Here is a 20,023-nt window from a genome sequence, read left to right on the forward strand (position 1 = left end):
GTGGCATCATGTGCCTTTAAACCAGGGTTTCCAAAACTTGAGTCTCCAGTTGTTTTTGGACTACAATCCCCATCATCCCTGGCCACTGGTCCTGCTAGCTAGAGATGATGGGAGTTTTAGTCCAAAAACAAGTTTGGGGAACCCTGTTTTAGCCTAAGGGTGAGGGGAACCTGTAGTTCTCCAGATGTTGTTGGACTCCAACACCCAACAGCCCCAGCCATCATGGCCAATAGTCAAGGATGATGCAGTCCAGCAACATCTGGAGAGCCACAGGTATGAATAAGGGAAAAGTTTGATTCAGCTCACATTCAAAACCAAGCCTAATACAAACTTTCTGAAACACCATGCACACTTCTCTGAATTTTGCCGTATGGGTCTCCAAAGAAAAAATATGTTTTTTTAAATGAATATATTGCGATAACGGGTGCATAAAGATGAGGGTGTTGGTGAAAATAGCATATAAAATGCATTGTGTTAGAGAAACTTGCTTTGCAAAAATGTGTATATTGGAAGAAATTTCACACTGAAATGCTGAATGTTCATGATGCTCTATGTGGGGGAGAGAGCAATCTAATGTGAAAATGTGCAAAACTGAACTTAGTACTGGGGAAATGATAAGCCGAAAGAAACTGTAGCTCGCCGGTTCACCCTAGTAACAGGTTCCTGACATAATCACTCCAACATGCTCACCAAACTCTATTGGTTATAATGCCATGCTTTCCACCACAGAAGCATTTCTGAACAGGTCATCCAGGACATCAGATCTTTTCATTAAGAAGATGAGATTTACTGGATGAGACTAAAGGCCCTTCTCGTTCAGCATCCTGTTCTCGCAGTAGACTGTCAATATCAGGTGTGAGTCGGCAGGCTCGAACTGTGGAGGAAGAAACAGAGAGTGGGGGGCTGAATTGTTGGAACTGGGGTTGAAGGATGGGGTTCTCCACTTTCCAACCCAACAGTCTCTTTGGAAGGGGTATCAGGGATCCTGGTTCCTTCCCCCAACCTCCCTGTGGAGAGAAGAATCTCAGTGAAGGCTAGGGAGGGTTTGATCAGCTGGAGGAGGCTGAACAGAAGGCAGAGGCAGCAACTGAATGGGAGACTGAGCGGAAAGGTGCAATCTTGTTGCCTAGAACTGGGTGCTACATTTGCAGATGGGAGCAGATGGGAGCAGAACCACCCACCCCAATGCAGAACTTACTTACAATCATGATATTCCCACAAGGCGAGAGAGTCTCGCGGGTGAGCTCGCCATGCCACGTCTTTAATTGTTTGGTGGGAGGGGTTGGGACATTTTTGGTGCTTCCATCCAGTTTGGAACTTCCTGCCCTCCTGAATTGGCTTTTCTGAACTCTTTGTCTGCTGCTGAGCCTATACTGTTACTTGCCTGAATAAAAACAAAATCATTTCTTGCTTTCAAGTACTAGTCTGTGTCTGCATGTGTCCCTTGACTTGACACTTCACCACTGGGAAATCAGCTGGGATTCCTCTCTTGCTTGTGGATGGGGTCAGAACCTGTAACATCCCAGATGTTCTGCTCCAACTGCCATCAGCCCTAGTCACCATTGCCAATGGCTAAGGATGATAGGACTGAAAGGCCAGGAACAAGTGGCGGGCACCAGATCCCTAACCTTCCTTTACCTGGAGATTCTGGAGACTAAACCTGGGCACAGTATACTTTCTATCCCTGTGTTATGCACTCCCTTCAGAAGCATCATTTCTTCCTTGCCAATTAAGTCTTTCATGGATCAAGCTGCAAACATGGCTGTGCTTGCTTCAGCCTTGCTCACAAGCATTTGAACTGGGGCTCTCACAACATCCTCACCTTTGCTCCACCAGCACCTGAGGGTATTAGAGAATCCCAGACTCCTAGTTCATCATGACTTACATCCAGGACATTTCGCAAATGAATTTTGCAGCAGTAGCAGCTGATCCATTGAGGCAAAGCTGGACCCCAAATTTCCCGGTAAGCTCAATCCCCACTCAGAAGTCTTATCTTCTGTAACAATTAAGCAAAGCCCCTCTGAAATATGCGCTATGTGTTCTGTGGAGAAAATCCTTTGCAGAATCTCTGATCTGAAGCATCTTTCTCAACCGCCAGGAAACTGGTTGGACGATGCTAGGCTAGGTTTCTGAGTGGGGCATGAAGGCTTGTAGAAAGACTGGAAGGGGCTGGGCAGCCTGTAACAGAGGCTCAGGTACCTGGTTGAAGCTGCGGGCACTCTAGGACACGTTGAAAAACATAAGGGCTCAATTGTGAGCATTTTTCTCATTGCAAAATTCCTAAGAAATGCAGTTGCCTCAGGCAACAGTAATGAGATACACTGAACCTTGAATGCTGTATATGCTTTTAATTCTTTTTTTTTAAAAAAGAGCCTTCTTTTCAGGTTCTCTGGATATTTCAGAATGAATTCAGCATCTGCTTTTTGTTTGCTCGCTTAAGCTTTGCCTTTCAGAAACGGCTCCTTATTCAGGCTATGTTAGTTTATCCCCCCTGCCCCTGCCTTTAATCCCATGGTTTATTCTTAAGAAGCTGCTGTATTTTCTTTGAAGTTCTAAGGTCTTTTCCTATGGACAGAATTAAATACTTCTGGATCAGAGATTTGCTAAAGCCAAGAGAATGTGTTGCAGTCCCTTGGTTTGTCAGCGTCACTGAGATTCTATCGGAGAAAATTAGCGTAACTATTGTGGCTAAGCATTAGGGACCGAAAAGCCAAGGCTGAGTTCTGTTTTTCACATCAGTTCTAGTATATATAGGTCCAGCTGTGACTTCCTAGCTGTTGTTTCCATTTTTGCTTTACGAATTCCATACCTGAAACTTTCAACTTAATTTCTTCCTAATCAAATCAAATTGCAACTTAGAATGTGCTGAAGCTTTTGCCCTGAACCATATGACAGCTGATATAATAGCAACGGCAAAGCCAGCACATTTATCTCCTACATCTTGTCATCTTGTCAGGCTCTTTCTTTTGCACCTGGAGCTACTGTAAACATGAGGTGCTATTTTGAGCAGGAAAATGGTAGACACGCTACAAAACCCTGCATCTGTTTGCTTTGTGTCTCATGTCAGGATTTCCAAGCAGAAGAGAGAGGATTACTTGCATAAGAAGGAAGAACATTGGCTGGTTTAACCTCTTTCACCAATGCATTTGTGGCATTTCCCCTTGTATGGACCCAGGAAAGGAGGTGTTGATAGCCTATGCATGACTCTCCATACATTGTTGGACTACAACTCCCATCAACCCCAGTCAGTATCGCCAAAGGGCAGGGATGATGGCAGTGGGAATCCAACCACATCTGGAGGGCTACAGGTTTAACACCCCTGATACAGAAGCCCTGGCCCATTTCAAATTTTGGAACTTTAACAGTGTCCTACACCTGACAAGAGTACAAGAGCAGGCCAGCCAACTTTAAATCCAGTGCTGGCAAGATTTCAGGAAGGAGCTGGAGAATAAAACAACCCTCCAAGTGTAGTCCCAGAGTTCTGGCATTTCCATCCAAAATCCAGGGCAATAGCCTTTGCAGAATTACACTCTCCCCACCCACCCCCACCCCCGTGGCAGCGCTGCATCTAAGCACACAAGCAAGACACCAATGAATGCATTTGTTTTCAGAAAAGTAACAGGGAGTTTCCGAAAAAGAGATTAGAGAGCACTAAATCACTCCTATTCAAAAGCTGGTGTGACAGCAGTCAAGATGGATGCTTTGTGTAAAGGTGTGAGGATCAGCTACCACAGAATGTAGCATTCGATTTATTCAGGTTGCTGTGGAAACAGTGACGAATGACATGCTGTTAATTTTCCTTCAGGGGACTATACAGAAGGAGCCAGGGTACCACAAGGAGCCTCAGTCCGTAAAGGACCGCAGAATTGCCACACAGACTAAGTGACTTTCCCTTCTCGGACTCCTGCCCACAGGTCTGTCTGAACAAATGAACCGCAATGCATCTCTGTGGCCAAGCATTCTGTTCACTGTTGAGGGCTAATAACTCTGTTCCAAAGTACTCTTCTTCTCACATTCAGAGAGAACATGCAGCATTGCCCTCATTCTGAAAAAGTTTTCTGATGGTGCCACATATATTTGGTTGGGTGAATATAGGAAAAGTGAAATGGCTGAGGGGGGAGGTGCTTCCTTGCCTAACTTTGCATAGACAAATGACTTCTTCCAAACCCCCTAATGAAGTGGAGCTGCATTTCTGGAATGTTACGTTTCCTAAGGTGCAACACACACACACACACACACACACACACACACACACACACACGTTTATTTCTAGGGAGATGATAATTGATTCAGACCCATTTATTTTATTTACAAATTCCAAGCACATGCAAACCTTGTCGCTGCCCCCCCCAAAAGAAAGGTGGGTTCCTGAACATCTGGAGTCAGTTTTCTTGTATTATATAACTACTGATGGATCAGTTCCAAATCCCATGGTGCTTTGGGCTAGCTACTGAAATAATAGAGACCTCAACAGAAGCAGTTCTTTGCGTTCACTGAGATTGCAACAAATAAGTAATCTTCAAACACCACAAGGACACATTTCATATGTTGTTGTTTTTAATTAAAAAAAAAACCTCCAGTTTAATCTCATGGTTGAGACTTAGCAAAACTCCAAAGCAATAAAAGCGCTGAAACAGATAGCCTACAGGAACAACAATGAACCATGAAAACAATACCCACCAGGGCTACCAATGAAAACACAACACATTCATGCATGTTCCAGACCTCATCGCACTGTGATGGACTCTCTCTTTCTCTCTCTCTCTTTCCTCCTCCCTACATTGAATTTAATGGATATAGGAGGAACTATATACTTCTGCTTATCCTGTGCCTAGAAAACATGGGTCAGACCAGTTTTCCCCTTGCCCTATTCCTTTCCCAGAGAAAACCCACTCTTTAGTGCTAAATCAGAGCAAATGTTAATCCAAATAAACCTAATTTGCTGTTTGCTCTGGTTGAGCACTAAAGAGCAGCCCCCCCCCCCCCAGGGAAAAGCAGGGGGAAAAGAGGAAGTGTGGATAAGCCATAGGTTTGAGCACCTTTTTCCTGGAATAAAGATATGTATTTATCTCTTGAGTTTACCCCTCCTCACTCCATCTCGTGTGTGTGTGTGTGTGTGTGTGTGTGTTCAAATATTAGGAAGGCAGTGATGTGAAACCTGGGATCCTAGAAAACTGCTGCCAGGCAAGAGTAAACAATACTAAACTGGATGGATATATAGTTTAACTTGTTATGAAGCAGCTTTCTGTGTTCCTATAGAGCTCTAAAGGCAAGGAAGACCCTGAACCATCAAATGTGTTGCAGTGTTGAGCCATCAATAAATATTCATTTTCGAGTACTGAACTTGGCAAGAAATGGCAGCAAAACCTATGCTGCAGCTTTTTGGTGGATTGTAACACTTTCCTACCATTAAGAAAAATGTGCTCTCATTTCATTGCACAGAACCACTGGGAGGGGGAAATGTTGGTGTGCAGACCAGGATACAACTGCTGATGATAAACTTCAATACATGATAGATGATTGATTCAATAGGTGATAAACTTCAGTTACTGCTCAGCTGCTTGGTAGGCTCAAACTGCTATTAAGGGCAATGCAGGAGAAGGGATGAGCAGAGAGAGAGGGGGATTGAAATGCTGGTCTTCTGATCCCATTGCTTGCCTTCTTTAGAAAAGTTTTGGAAAACTTGCACATAAGGAGTTTTCAACGAAAAAAGTCATTTCTGTACATTGGATCCACCCAAGATTCGCAGGTGTAACGAATGCTGCTCAGAGACAATTTCTTAGTTTTTAATTACACTTTAATATATTTATATAAGTTCTGTTTATATATAAATTTAGCACAATATTAATCAATACAGCTATTTCAAAACTCTGAAGAGAGGATAAAGCTAGCTATAACTTTTGGTTGCAACTTTTGTGGGGCAGGGGAGGGGGGATTGGTCGGTGGGAAGCTGCTCAGACCCTTCTGCATTTTCTTAACCGAAATACTCAAAAGCATTTTAACATACAGAAACACTGCTTTGGGAAACTTCTCTGCTCTTGGCAAAACAGTCAGTGCTCTAGGTTTTACGCAAGTCCTGGGTTTCATTTAAACCAAGGGGAAACCAAGGTGGTGCACTGCAGGTGTTAATGGACTACAACTCCCATCAGCCGCTGTCAGCATGGCCAATAACCAGGGATGATGGGAGTTGAGTCCAACAACATAAGGAGGGTACAATGCTGGCTACCTTTGGATTAGACGAAGGGATGATGCCTTCCAACCAGATGAGTTTTGCACTACCTCCCTTCTCATTTAGATAAGTAACTCTTCTGCCACAATTTGAACCAGTGAACTCTTCCCACTATTCAGATAGTGGAATGATAAACTAACCTAATTCCCTCTGTTCAGACCACCTGTTTCACTCCTACACTGATCCTTCCTTATTTCTACCAAAGAGCACAACCTCATGATACTACTTAAGCTGCAAGAAACAACAGGAACAAAAACCAAACTATTCCATCTCTTCTTCACCCTCTTTCTCAGATCTTATAAGCAGCATAGTGTGGCCCAGCCAAACTGGAGGATACAAAACCCCTAGCAGATGCCCCCTCATTTTTGCTCTATGCACAAACAAACTTGAGTTACCTTGTGGATCAATCTAAAAAGCCACAATACCTAGTAATTGTTTAGCTGAGTTTCTTTATGGTCAAGCCAAGAAGACTATTTTCATTTTAATAAAAATAAGCAAAAAGGAAAGGCAGCTTGGACCTTTCCTTCTTTAGAAACAGGCAAACAAAGCTCTGGGACTGACGGTGCTCAAATCTACTCTTACCATAATCTTTCAAATGCTCCCACAAAGTTTTTATTGCAAGGCAAAGTTGGGGTACCCCCCCAAGGACATCTAGATCTCTGGAGCCTCAGAGAAGAGGTACCCATTGTGTTTCATGAAGCAGCCATTGTGAAATTCAGTTCTTCACCATAAGGGTTGGAAATTCTAGGAAGAAGCACATGCATCACAGTAGAAATTCATGCACGTCCCTGTCACTACAGAATCTTGGCACAAAGTGCCGCTCTCTAATACAAGCAAGGCTCCTCCATCATGCTGCCACTTCCATTTTGCATGCCAACATTCACTACAACATAGCTTATCTACATTTTGACTGCCTGTAGCCAAGTCACAGATCCAACCCCAATGCACCCTGGGAAAATGCAACTCGAAAATGCAATGTTGTGACCTGGGCACTGATCTATGAGAAAACAAAATGTAACATTTTTAATTCGCCCAGCTTTCAGATGCTTTCAAGGCTCCCAGTTCCAACTTAGTGACTCACAATTGCAAATTAGCATGGGGATTTCTTCGTTAATCAGATCCTACAACTGTTTCTCGCCACCTACAGTCCTGATTATGCAGACTGAGTGGCAGCTTAAAGAACAAGCTTATTTTGAGCAAGCAGCAGCAACACTTCTTGAAAGAGAGAAGAAAAACCACGCTGTGATGTCTTCAAATAAAGAGCAGCACACTATGAAAATACAAGAAATGCAGTTAGGTTGCAGCTTATTGTGACTGCTCTGTCCATCCCTTGCTTCAGCAGCTACCAAGACCTGTGCCTGATACTGCAGAAAGACTAGCAGGAGGGGGGAAATGCAGTGCTTTTTGGATAGGGTCAATAGAGTCAGCACAATGGTGGGACTGTCCCAGCTACTGGGTCGCTAACTCTGCCAATCGCTGTGTGCCAGCAGGTAGCTTACATGGCTATTTGTACAAATCCTGGTAGACAATTAATATAAGAACTCTGCAGTTAGCTCTAAATTATCAAAAATTATGAAGAAACAGGTGCTAGGGGAATAGGACTGTAGACACAAACAGGTGCTTAATGGCAATGGCAGCCTATTGAAGAAAGCTTTAGCTCAAATGCATCACCATTCCTCTTAAACCACTTAGCTGAGTGCCCATTGAGAACATAACCCTCAGTACAGTAAGTCTGTGCATAAACAAGTACAAAGGGAAGGGAAAGCCTATAAGCTTTTAATACAGATGTGGACTGGAACCCCCAGGAATACGACAAATCAAGATCAACAAGGAAGCCATTTCAGGAACACGGTGAGGAACGGAGCATTAGTTGCTGAGATGATTCTTGTGATTGTTCTCTGTTGCTGGAAAGCTGAAAAGACGAGAAAGGGTCTGGAGGGGGTAGCTTTGGCTAACATAACAAGGATTGATCTCTTATTTTCTTTCCACATAATTTTGCTTTCATTGGCACACCTTTTGCCAAGGTGGACTCAAGGTCAAATCAACTAAACATTCTATCAATCATCAAAGTGACAATCAGTAAAATAAGGGATTGTTGGAAATGAAAAAGGAAGTACTTTTTGAGTAGTATGGGTTTAACAATAATCATAGTTCTCCGTGTGACCACCCCATCTCATCCACCAGGGAAGAGAGGTGAAGGGAATGGGACTTATTCTATCTGTCTCCCGCTTCTACCATCCAGAATCACAGACCTCCTCTGGGGTTGGTAGAAGCAGCTTGTGGAAGTCTCTAGTCTCTGGCCATTCTTTGGAATGGTCATCTTGTTCCGAAGTGTGACCCCCTCTGAAGCTGTCCCTGACAAATCACTGGAAATGGGGCTTGGAGAAGGGGTCTGTAGGGGGCTTCTTATGGGAGAAAGCAACACTCTGGAGTCTGCAGAGGAGGAAGGATGGTCCATGATGGGAAAGGGAGGACTAAATAGTATAAGACTCTGAGGTCTTCCTGGTCTAGATCTATAAGAAGGCTTAGAAACCCCTGAAGACCTCTCCATTTTTGAGGACTGGGGATTGTCCCCTGTAGATTCCCCTTCAGAGCTACGTTTCCGACGAAAAACTGGTGCATCCTGCGTGGAATTATGATTGGCAAAGGATGGTTCTGCCTTTCTACTTGCCGTTGAATCTATAAAGGCTGCATTATTATTTTCCTTCCCCTTCCTTTCCACTGGTGGACTCTTTGGAGGTTGCAGCTGACCCTGAGCATTTTCAGTTGACTTGCGTTGATCTACATTGGCTTCTGTTTCTTTATTCTCTGGCGTCCTGCAGTTGGGGTTCTGTGTCTGCAGGGGCTGCGGGACCTGTGTGTATTGAATCTTAGGTGGTATAACCGGCACAGCTCTAGCCTGGCACATCTTAACCATGAAAGAGGTTCTCACTGCCGAGACACTCACTGGAGCAGAGTTGCGGCGACCAGTGGTAGCATGAGCCATCATGATGTAGTCTAGGTCTACGTCTTGGGGGTCAAAGTGAGAACCCCAAAGGTCAGCTTTGGTTTTGCTCGGACAGGTCACAGGGAGTGATGGCACAGAGTCACTCGTCTTAACTTCTTTTTGCCCACACAGAAAGTGCCTGGGTGGGGTGGGCACAGAAAGACTCTCAAAATTAAAAAGGTTGGTTGCAGGTAGGACGGAATCCAAATTGAGAGAAGAAGGCCTTGGCCTCCCTTTTCGTGGGATGTCTTCACCTTTACCAGTCTGTGACTCCTTGACAGAACATAGATCTTTTGTGGCAGAGTTTCCAGGACTATCAGCCTGTTGAATACTTGGTACATCCTTTTCTGGGCTGTTTAAACTCAAGGAACTGTTCTCAGTATTATATTGTGGCAAAGGAGACTTTGGCTTTGAAAAGCCCTGGTCTTCTTTGTCCTTGTATGCTTCCTTCTCACCTGACTTTTTGTGAGCAACAGGGTAGACCCTGTCATGGCCGGATGACAGTTCTCTGGCTGCAAAGCCTGCTTCGTGGCTCAGAAGTCTCCTGCTTGTCTCATCTGGCTTAGAAAGCTCCTCTGGACAATTCAGCCAGGCTTCTCCTCCGTCACTTTCTCTCCACTCTGTTTGTGAGGGTTGCTTGACCCCTAGTCGGATGTCAGCACAAAGATGCTCCACATCTGCGCTCTCAAAAGGCAGCTGGATAGCCCGGTGCCTCTTCACAAAGTCTTTACTGTCTAAGGAAAAGCTACGATTGAAACATGGCTTCTTGAAATGGCTCCTGGTCCCTCCTTGATTCAGTGGCTGAAACTCGTGAAGCGCCTTTCCTTGGATGTCCTTGGAGGTAGGGGAGTGGAGTGGGCTGGTGACCCACTGGTGCTCTTCCCACGGCTCCACCAACTCTAAGCTCTGAACATGGTCCACCCATGTATCTTCCTCTTGGTGGTCAAGAGAGTCTCGAGCCCGATTCTTCAGTTTACATTCCTTGAGCTGGTGGGCTCCAACTCCACTTAAGGCAACTGAACTCTGTAGGCCTCGGCTCTCTAAAAGCACTTGATCATTTTTTGCTGCCTGGGTCACAGCAGCACCTTCCTTCTCCCTGTGAAGAAGCCATTCACTACTTTCCCACTCTGGTTGGTCTAGACGCTTTTCTTCAGCAAACGAAGACTCATCTCTCAAAAGAGCCATGTTTTCTTGTGGATCTGATGGAAGTTTCCAATCGTTGGGCTGAGATGGATGGACACACCTGATGTCCTCTGTTTCTAAACAGTCCTTTGGACAAGGTTTCCCACAAGGGATATTTTCCAGTTTTAATGAAGCGGAAGAAGCACCATCTTGTTTTGGGGATAGTTTAGAATCACAAACAGGTGAGTCCTTTGATCTTTTGGAGGGAGCACTAAACGAATAAATGTGAGGTGCGACTGGTGGATTTCTCACCATGCTTTCTTCTTCGGGTGGCGTCACAGGCAGCCCAGAACTGCATGGCAAATTGTTTGCTTCCAAGGATGAAATCAATGAAGCACTGGGTTTAAGGTCTCGCTGTTGCTGGCCTGTCTCCAGGGCAAGTGGCAGCTCCTCTTCAGATTCAACAATTTTCAGCTCTTGTTGAATTTCTGGCCACAGAGGTACCATTGAGGCACTGGAATGACTGCCATGAACCTGAACAAAAATAAAAATAAAACCAGCATTATCAGAAAAGCTCTCTCTTGGCAATTTGCTCTCCCTTTCTTCACAAACAATCACATTCTTTCCTACATGCTGCATTCTGTGTAATAAATAAGTTAATCTAGACATATGAGCACATGCACATACAGAAGCACACAAATATTTACACACACATATACATGTAAACTAGAGAAATCCTTCTTCATGTGCCCCTCAAGATGGAGCTCAGATGAAGTCTGTTTAGTGACAGCATTGGCTATAGAACTGCCCTCCCTGGGAAACTCACCTGGCTTTCACATTGTTGGCTTTTTGGCACCAACGTAAGACTTTTCTGTTTTCCCAGGTCTTTTAAGATCTGGTTTTATGTCCCTGTGACGTGGTTGGTGGTTTTAATGTAATTATTTGATGTGGTTCTGTGCTCCTTAAGGTATTTTCATTTAATGCTGGTTGTCTCTTAAGCTTATTATGGTTGTCACTGTGGTACAGTTCTGTTGTTTTTAATCATTGTACAAAACCTACCTACCTGACTAAATCATGCATGCAAGACCAGCACAAGACATTTTGCTGCCTGAGGTGAAAAACAAGATGGTGCCCATCTTGTGCCTGTTCTGTGTACAGAAGCTGACTGGACTGGCAGTTGGATCTTACTTCAACATGCTGGATAGGGCAGCATCTTCTATAGCACCTAATGGAAGCAAGCTAGCTTAAGGAGTGCAGGGTAGGCTGTGTGGCATACACAGCACTGATTTTCAACACCATTCCACATCCCTAGCATCTGTCGCCCAATGGTAGGGCTGGCCCTGAACACACACCATCTCGTTAAAACTAGACATTCTTTAACATACGGATTTTCAAATGCAATTTACAGCAGCACAGCAGTTAAAGCATGTACCATGCTGAAAGAAAAACAAATTTCCTTCAGGCTTTGAATTACCCTTTTCTATTTAAAAAACAAAAACATGGCGAATCAAACGTCACATTAAGTAAATACAGACAAATTGAAGTTCATGCCCACTGACGGTAGAAATCTTAATTATTTGTCTATGCTGCTCTATTTGAAACCAAATGTTAAAAACACAAGACGTGTTGGGGAGCTCTGGAGAGGTAGGAATTAGTTTTGCAACCCACACACCCCTGAAATCATTTCCCCCAAAATTACTTCAAAAGGCACCACAGCCTCCAAAATGCATATATACTGATCCTGGTCTACCTTTTTCTGCAACTTGGGAGAATTGCACCATAGTCACATGTTTAACATGTTAAAAACCTTTCACCTGCCTCTTTTCTAAACTAAAAAGTCCCAAACCCTGCAACCTGTCCTCATAAGGGAGTGGATGGATCATTTTGGTTGCCCATTTTTGAAACTTTTTCAAATCCACAATAACCTTTTTGATGTGAGGTGACCAGATGTGCACACAGCACCCAAAGCACAGTTGTATCGTAGATTTGTAGAATGGCATTATGATATCAGCAGTTTTGTTTTCTATTACTTTCCTAACGATCCCTAGGATGGACAGAAAGCATGTAGTCTTTTATGTCAGGCCATGACTCCAACACAAATCCTGACAGGGCTGACCCTAATATTAGTCGGAGTCAGACAGTATTGGCACATAATTAGACTTTTCATTGTAAGTTATTGTTTTTGGACCACTGTTAGACTCTGTTTGAGTTTGCACGGTTTGTCCAATCATATTCAATTGATCTTTTTTGATTGAGAGTTCTTTCCTTAACTTCCAAATGTGTGCAGGCTCCCCAAACCTGTCCAACTTCAGAATTAGGCAGCAGTTTCCAGAGAAACATCAGGCTAGGGCAGTGTGAACCACCTGACAGTTAGCATGCATTGTTGACTAATCTGGATAATTAACATGCATTGGTTCCCAAATAATAATAAAATGATCTGCTGGAAGCACAAAACCTAAAGACACAATTATTGACAAATGGATTAATTCCATTTATAGCCTCCCTTTCTTCCACCATGGAACTCAAAAGTGGCACTCGCAAAATCATAGAATTGTTGAGTTGGAAGGGACCATCTTGTCCAATCCCCTGCAATGCAGGAATTTGTTTTTTACCCAATGTGGGGCTCAAACCCACAACCCTGAGATTAAGAGTCTCATGCTCTACCAAGTGAGCTAACAGTTTCTAAGCACTGGCCAGACCCAGACCTGCTTGGTTCAGCCAGAGGTTTTTCTCAATGGGACTTTAAGCCACATCTGGGGACAATACAGCAATCCAAAGAGTGGAGGCAGTATCAGATAAGCAAAGCTATTGTAACAGGGAGCTCTGGAGGAAGACTTTAAGCCAAGGAGGCTTATAGAGGCTTTTAACTGAAAGGAGACAGGTCTGGGACTGCTTAGTAAGGGGTACATGCAAAGCAATGAACTATAAAGTTGACAGGCACTTGGTGGAAGGTGGTACAATGCAAAAAAGAAGGTATTGCCAATGGGAGTTGCAGAGAAAACAAGTTTCTTAGCAAAGTGGTGAGACATTTCCCAACCAATTCAGATGACCATGCAATCATAGAGTTGGATGGGACTCCGAGGGTCATCTAGTCCCTGCAAGGCAGGAATCTCAAACACGCAGTTCCCCATCCAATTTGCAACCATATCAGATCCTGCTTAGCTTTGCGAATGTACAGGCAGTTTTATTGCTGCGCCACCAGCTGGAGGGGCTGGGGTGGGCTTCAGCAAGGGGAGAGGGAGGGGATTTTGGTTTAGCTTGCATTTTAAGGCAAGTCTATCTAATTTACATTTCCCACAAAAATATGTGAGCCAAAACACAGCTTTCCTTTGAAATTCGCAGTTCTCTGAATCTTGCACTGTACAAATTTTGTACATTTTATCCTCCAACAAAATGTCTATCTAAAATGTGTGCAGTGGTACCTCTGGTTAATTCGTTCCGGAGGTCCGATCTTAAGCTGAAACCGTTCTTATCCTGAGGCACACTTTCGCTAATGGTGGCTCTGGCGCGCAACCAGGAGCAGCTACTTCAGGGTTAGTGGAGCTCGTAACCCGAAGCGTGTTTAACCAGAAGCGTTCATAACCAGAGGTACCACTGTATACTAAGAGGGCACAAAGATACACATATCAGGGGAAATTGCCTGCAAATATGTGCATATAACTGGCAAAATCCTATTAAAAATGAGAGAAATGTGCATTAAAATACAATGAATTTTCAGGAGGACTTAACCCCCCCCCCCGCCACAAAAGGATATGAAATGTGCATTAAAATGCTGGTGAATTTTGGGGAGGACTTAATCTCCTGCCACAAATGGATGTGAAATGTCAGGAGCTGAAATTAAGAGTAGAAAAATGGGAAACTGAAACTGAAAACTGTCCCACCCCTAGTTTCAACACCTTCTTCTTACCTGCTCCTTTAAAAACGAGGTGTTCTCCACTTTATCCCTTGTCTCTTCCTGTGTCCAACAGCCTTGCTCTGGCTTGTCCTTCATCTCTGGTTGGTCCTGGCTTGCTTGGCCTGCCTGTGGCTGGCTTGTTGGGATCTTGACTTGCTGCTTCGGTTCCAGTGACTGCTTATCTTCTGGATCTTGGCTGCAGCTGCTGTCATTGCTCTTTGCCTCCCAAGTTTTCATTGTTGACTGAGAGTCATTTGTGGACTCCAGCTTGTTGGCTATTGTTGGTTCTTCAGTAATAGAATCTGTATCAGAAGCAAAAAGATGAGCTTTAAAAACTTCATTGGGATGGGGGGGGGTGGACCCAGAAATGGTGTAAGTAAAAGGTGAAAATGGTCACAAGGTGGCCTGAGCTTTCAGCATGGGCTTCTCTCAATAGCTCCACATTGACTTTCCCTCTCTTTTCTTTATTTTTACTGCAATAAGTTAATAAGTTCAAAATAGACTAAAAAAAGAAAAAGAGATTTATGCAAATAAAATTTTGCAATAGCCAAGGCAGCCACATGCCTACATGAGAGCTATCCATGATTTCAATGGGCTTAAGAACACTTATGTCTATTCAGAAATAAATCTCATTAATTTCAATGGGTGAGTGTTCCTAAATAAGTGGGTTGGGTCTATTGCACCTCTTTTGAACTGAGTGTTCTGTTCAGTGATGTGTTCCACAAGAGACATCTGTACATTCATAGCACGGGCTCTTCCAGACAGGGGCTTAATTTGCAAGCTGCTTGGGGGGTCACTGCAAATGGCTCCGTTTTCCTTATTGGATTTCCCCTGGAAAGGGAGAATCTGAATTAAGTGTGGTGGGGGTGGGAATATGGGCTGACATTTGATGCCAACATTGTGTGGGTGCTGCACAACACAGTCTGTAAGCACTAGGGCTGGGCAATGTATCAATATATCATCCAAACCAAGTTTGAAGTCCATATTGCGATATCAATTTCATAATTTTTGACCTGGGAATATATCACTTAATCATGGTGTGTGCGTGCGTGCGTACACATGCGATGCAAAAATCACAATGTGGGAAAAATTGTGAAGCCAACCAGTGCTTCTCTCAATTCCTGCAGCTCCTGTTAACTCTGCTAGCTAAGCTCTCCCCTGCCTCCTACAGGGGGCAGCAAATCACAAGAGCAGGCACCAGCAAAAATCATGACGTGGGGAAACCATGAAGCAAGTCAATGCCTCTACATAGCTCCATCCTTATTTCAGACATTGTGATGTATCAGTATGTTTAACCATTTCTCTTAGTATGCTTTTGGGAGTGATTCTTTCAAAGTCCTTTAATGACTATGTGGGAATAAATAATAATAATATATTGCTATTGTTATTGTTATTATTAATACCCTGCACATCTGGCTGGGTTTCCCCAGCTACTCTGGGCAGCTCCCAACAGAATATTAAAAGCACAACAGAACATCAAACATTAAAAACTTCCCGAAACAGGGTTGCCTTCAGATGTCTTCTAAAAGTTGGATAGTTGTTTATTTCCTTGACATCTGCTGGGAGGGCGTTCCACAGGGCAGACGCCACTACCGAGAAGGCCCTCTGACTGGTTCCCTGCAACCTCACTTCTTGCAGGGAGAGAACTGCCAGAAGGCCCTCGGAGCTGGACCTCAGTGTCCGGGCTGAACAATGGGGATGGAGACGCTCCTTCAGTTGCATCCAGCTGTTCCTTTCCAGGACCAAGTTCTCTGCTCAAATTGCTGCAGCCTTCAAATAAGCTTACCTTCTACTGCTTTGGACTCGGGCTTCTTTTCTTCCTTGACGGTGGTATGCTCTGGCTTGGTGTGGCTGTCTGCTTCTGGGATTGTGGAAGCGGTGCTGTCCAACCCCAAGAAAGAAGATTCCTGTAGGCTCGAGAAGGCGGGCTTCTCTTTAGCGGGCATGCGGCAAGGGGTGCTGTTGATACTGATGACTGCAGACACCCGAAGGGGCACCGACACAGCAAAGGGCTCTGAAATGTTCAGGGCTTTGCGTTGGTGGCGAGGGGAGGCTTCCAGGGGGAAGAGGGTCCCGTGGAACCCCGATTTAGCCGTCCCATCATTGGAAGTGTAGAACATACGGCACATCTTTGGGGACGTTTGCTCGTTCTCCGGGTCTTCTATGGCACGGAACACTTTCAGTTGCTCAGGAAGTGGTCTGACATGAGTAGAGCGGGCGGCATCGTTCTGCCCACCATCCTCCAAACCTCCTTCTGCTCCTTTCACAGCACCCTTTGGATCCCATTCGCTCTCCTGTTTGCTGAGGTCCGATGAGCTGCTTGGGCCCCCTGTCCGTGGTTTCATCACTGGAACGAAGAACCCTCCAGCCACGACGGTGCGCTTGAAGTGGCCCTTCTCACCATCTCCTGCAGAAGGGAGAGAGAGCAAAGCCAAAGAGTATTGCCAAAGGTACCCTCTTATTCCAAGCACATCTGGGGAAGACAGGGCAAAGCCATCAGTCAGATAGAGTTTTTCTGGGTGCTTCTTCAAATGTTTCAAAGGTTATGAAAAGTTTCCCAAGTTTATAGTGACTGAGAAAATACGGCCCCAGCCAGAACAGATCAAAGGGGTATCAAGACCAACATTCCCTTTCCTACGATGGCCAATGGCCAGTTGCCCATGGTAGGAAAGGACCTTCCATTATTTAGAAGAGGGAGGAATTTTACTTCTGGGTAGTACAGCCCAGAGACCCTGGTTTTGATTGAGGGGATACCTATTTTGAAAGATCTGCATTGACTCTTTATTTCCAAGCCCGAGTTAAGGTGCTGGTAACTACCTTTAAAAGCCCTAAATGGCATAGGACTTAAATACCCCAGGGAGTGCTTCTTCCCATGGCAGCCTGCCCATGCCTTAAGACCTTTTGAAGAGGCCTTGCTCATAGTTCCCTTTTTAGTACAGGTACACTACACTTCTATGGGATGCATGTGGCGCTGTGGTCTAAAACCACAGAGCCTAGGGCTTGCCGATCAGAAGGTTGGTGGTTGGAATCCCCGCGACGGGGTGAGCTCCCGTTGCTCGGTCCCTGCTCCTGCCAACCTAGCAGTTTGAAAGCACATCAAAGTGCAAGTAGATAAATAGGTACTGCTCTGGCAGGAAGGTAAACGGCATTTCCGTACACTGCTCTGGTTTGCCAGAAGCAGCTTAGTCATGCTGGCCACATGACCCAGAAGCTGTAAACCGGCTCCCTCGGCCAGTAAAGCAAGATGAGCACCGAAATCCCAGAGTCGTCCGCGACTGGACTTAACGGTCAGGGGTCCCTTTACACTACACTTCTACAGAAAAGAGGGCCTTTTCTGTGTTGGTGCCCCGTTTTTGGAATGCCCTCCCTCTAGGCTCATCTAGCGCTGGCATGGCAAACAATTTAGCGCCTTCCTATTTGCCCCGGCATGTTAGATTGCAGAAGATTTTTTGGAATTGTGTTCTGTCCCGCTTTCTTGTATTTTTATTATACAAATGTGTTGCTTTTTAATTGCTGCAAGCTGGTTGGGTGGCGAGCAGGAGGGGAGGCAAGGGGTTGGTCCCACATTGTCTTTGGCTGGGATTGGACTGGCTGTCTTTTGGTGGCCTTCCAAGCCTCTGATTCTGTGAACAGAAACACATTCGCATACACACAAGAGCATGCAAAACTCTTGGGATATTAAATAAACAAACCTATTATTGTGAACAAACATATACATTTAAAAAAACCCACAAAGGCAGCTGTAACAACCTCTCACGTGCATGCCAACAAAATCTCACCTTCTACTGGAAGTGAACACAAAGAGTCCATGCTTTTAGCTGGCCGAATGGTGACTTTTTCTGCAGAAAGAAAGGTTATAACACAGTTAATTTAGTGCTCTGGGTTTTGGGGAGATTGAAGTGTAACTCCAGAATACAGTGCAATTACATGGAAACTAACTTTTCCAAGTGCAGCCGCAATGTAGAAAAGGGTTTATTCTCCAGGGAAAACTCAGAGCAGCTTCATCTGTGATTTGAAGCTAAGAATGTCAGACTAGGGAAGTATGAACTCTTTCCTATTATTTCCACAGTTATTTTCCTACCTTGCAGAAAGGGGGCATTACATGTTTGGCATGTTTATCTGCCCAAATACAAGTGATTTTTTAATAGGGTTTTTCCAAACCACTAATTCTCAAACTTGCATAATTGTGCATAGTTCGCCATTCAAAGAGTTTGGCAGCCTCTGTTTGGACACATTTTGTTTACTGAAGACACATATCTGCAACTGCAAACATGCAGATAATATCAGTTGTGTCTCTTTGCTATTTCATCTCAAGGGACAATGTAGGGGACCTAGTATAGCTTTAATGAGATGTTAATTTCCCCGTAAGTAGATCTCTAATCAGGAGCACAAATCAATACAAAGTGCAGACTCCACCAACCTTTCCCAGTATATTTTGGGACCAATCCTTGCTAAAATGACTGGCAGATACATATTCCTAGTAACAGAGCTCTGGCACAAATATTTGACCCCTCTAGCTGTTTGCATGTAGCTGGTTGAAGAGATGCATGTTCACCCCAGTACTATAATGGGGCGTATTCAGAGTCTTTTGCTATGACTGCCTCTCATTGTCCCACTGAAGTGATACTCCGTATGACGCATGAGGTTAAATATGCGATCTCCCCTCTGCTCCCTTCAAAAGTCTTTCATGCCATCTCTGAAATCCTTCTAGCTTTATTAGTATGAATGCCCCCTTGCAATGTGGTGGAACATTTCTGTACTACACAAAGAAGGAGAGGCAAGGCTGAGCTAATGGAGGAAAGACAAGTCCCCCCAGAGTGGGCCACAAACAATCCTTACCAGAGAGCTTCTGTCCTCGGACAAACACACTCCCATTTCGACTCAGTTTGGTCTTGGCTTCTGATCCAGACCGGCCCAGGTTGAATATTGACTTCCACTTCTTGGATTTTGTGGATAACTTTCTCCTGGAAGAGAAATTTAGTATGATTTCTATGAAAAGCAAGTAGGCTCAATGTGTTTGTCTTGCAGCTGCCTCCATTCCATTTTTTATTTATTGCATTCAAACATGCAAACCTTTGCTCTCTCTCTCTCTCTATATATATATTCAATGTCTTATATAGGGAAGAGTAGAGCCCAACTGGCCTCATCGTTTTCAATCAGAAATAGGCATCAGCAGCCTTTAAATATTCAAGCTTTAATATTACATCAGGGCATCAAGAATGTCTCTCTCACACACATTTGCATATTATATCTATTATTATTCTTTATTAGATTTACACCCTGCACCTTCCTCCAAAATTGCTCAGGGCAGCATATTTTATTCTGGTTCCAGGATTCAGGTTTTTCTAACTTTTGGAGTTGACACAGCAGGGCTGTTTGTCATAAGGCAGCCTATCAGTTTTGAGTAGTGGCACATAGGAACTCTCAATAACCCTCCTGTTTTTGCTGCCTGCAGGAGCCGTGCACACAGTACACATTGCTGATGGGCTGCATTCAGTTTGCTGGGTCACCAGCAGATATATTGGAGAATTCTTACAAAAACAGGAGCAGGAATTGCTGGCGTTCACTTATTCATTCCATGTCTGGAACAAAAATCAATTGTAGTTTGCAAACGATACGTTGTTGGTGACTTTCTCCTGTCCCCCATTTGCCCTGTGTTTCCTTTGCACTGAAATGAGTGGTGCTGAATGAGGTAATGATAATGCAACAAATTATGTAGAATTTTGGCACAGTGGACAGCGAGTGGAATAGTGTCGTTTTTGTCTGATGCCAAATTGCTGTGGCACAGAAA

The 20,023-nt window shown here is 44.3% G+C and overlaps 1 protein-coding gene across 1 annotated transcript in view; it reads right to left on the reverse strand.

The window, feature by feature from the left end:
• Positions 1-5,775: 5,775 nt before the first annotated feature.
• The window catches only part of ARHGAP31 (Rho GTPase activating protein 31), a 95,445-nt gene continuing 81,197 nt past the window's right edge, over positions 5,776-20,023 (reverse strand). The window contains exons 8-12 of the mRNA XM_081197852.1: positions 19,072-19,196; positions 18,012-18,071; positions 16,019-16,639; positions 14,245-14,534; positions 5,776-10,871 (exon numbers count right to left, since the gene is read on the reverse strand). Coding sequence (XP_081053978.1) covers positions 8,439-10,871; positions 14,245-14,534; positions 16,019-16,639; positions 18,012-18,071; positions 19,072-19,196 — 3,529 coding nt within the window. The 3' untranslated portion in view covers positions 5,776-8,438. The remainder of the gene's footprint in view (positions 10,872-14,244; positions 14,535-16,018; positions 16,640-18,011; positions 18,072-19,071; positions 19,197-20,023) is intronic.

Source organism: Podarcis bocagei (genome assembly GCF_964188305.1).
Source record: "Podarcis bocagei genome assembly, chromosome: 6".
Taxonomy (NCBI): domain Eukaryota; kingdom Metazoa; phylum Chordata; class Lepidosauria; order Squamata; family Lacertidae; genus Podarcis; species Podarcis bocagei.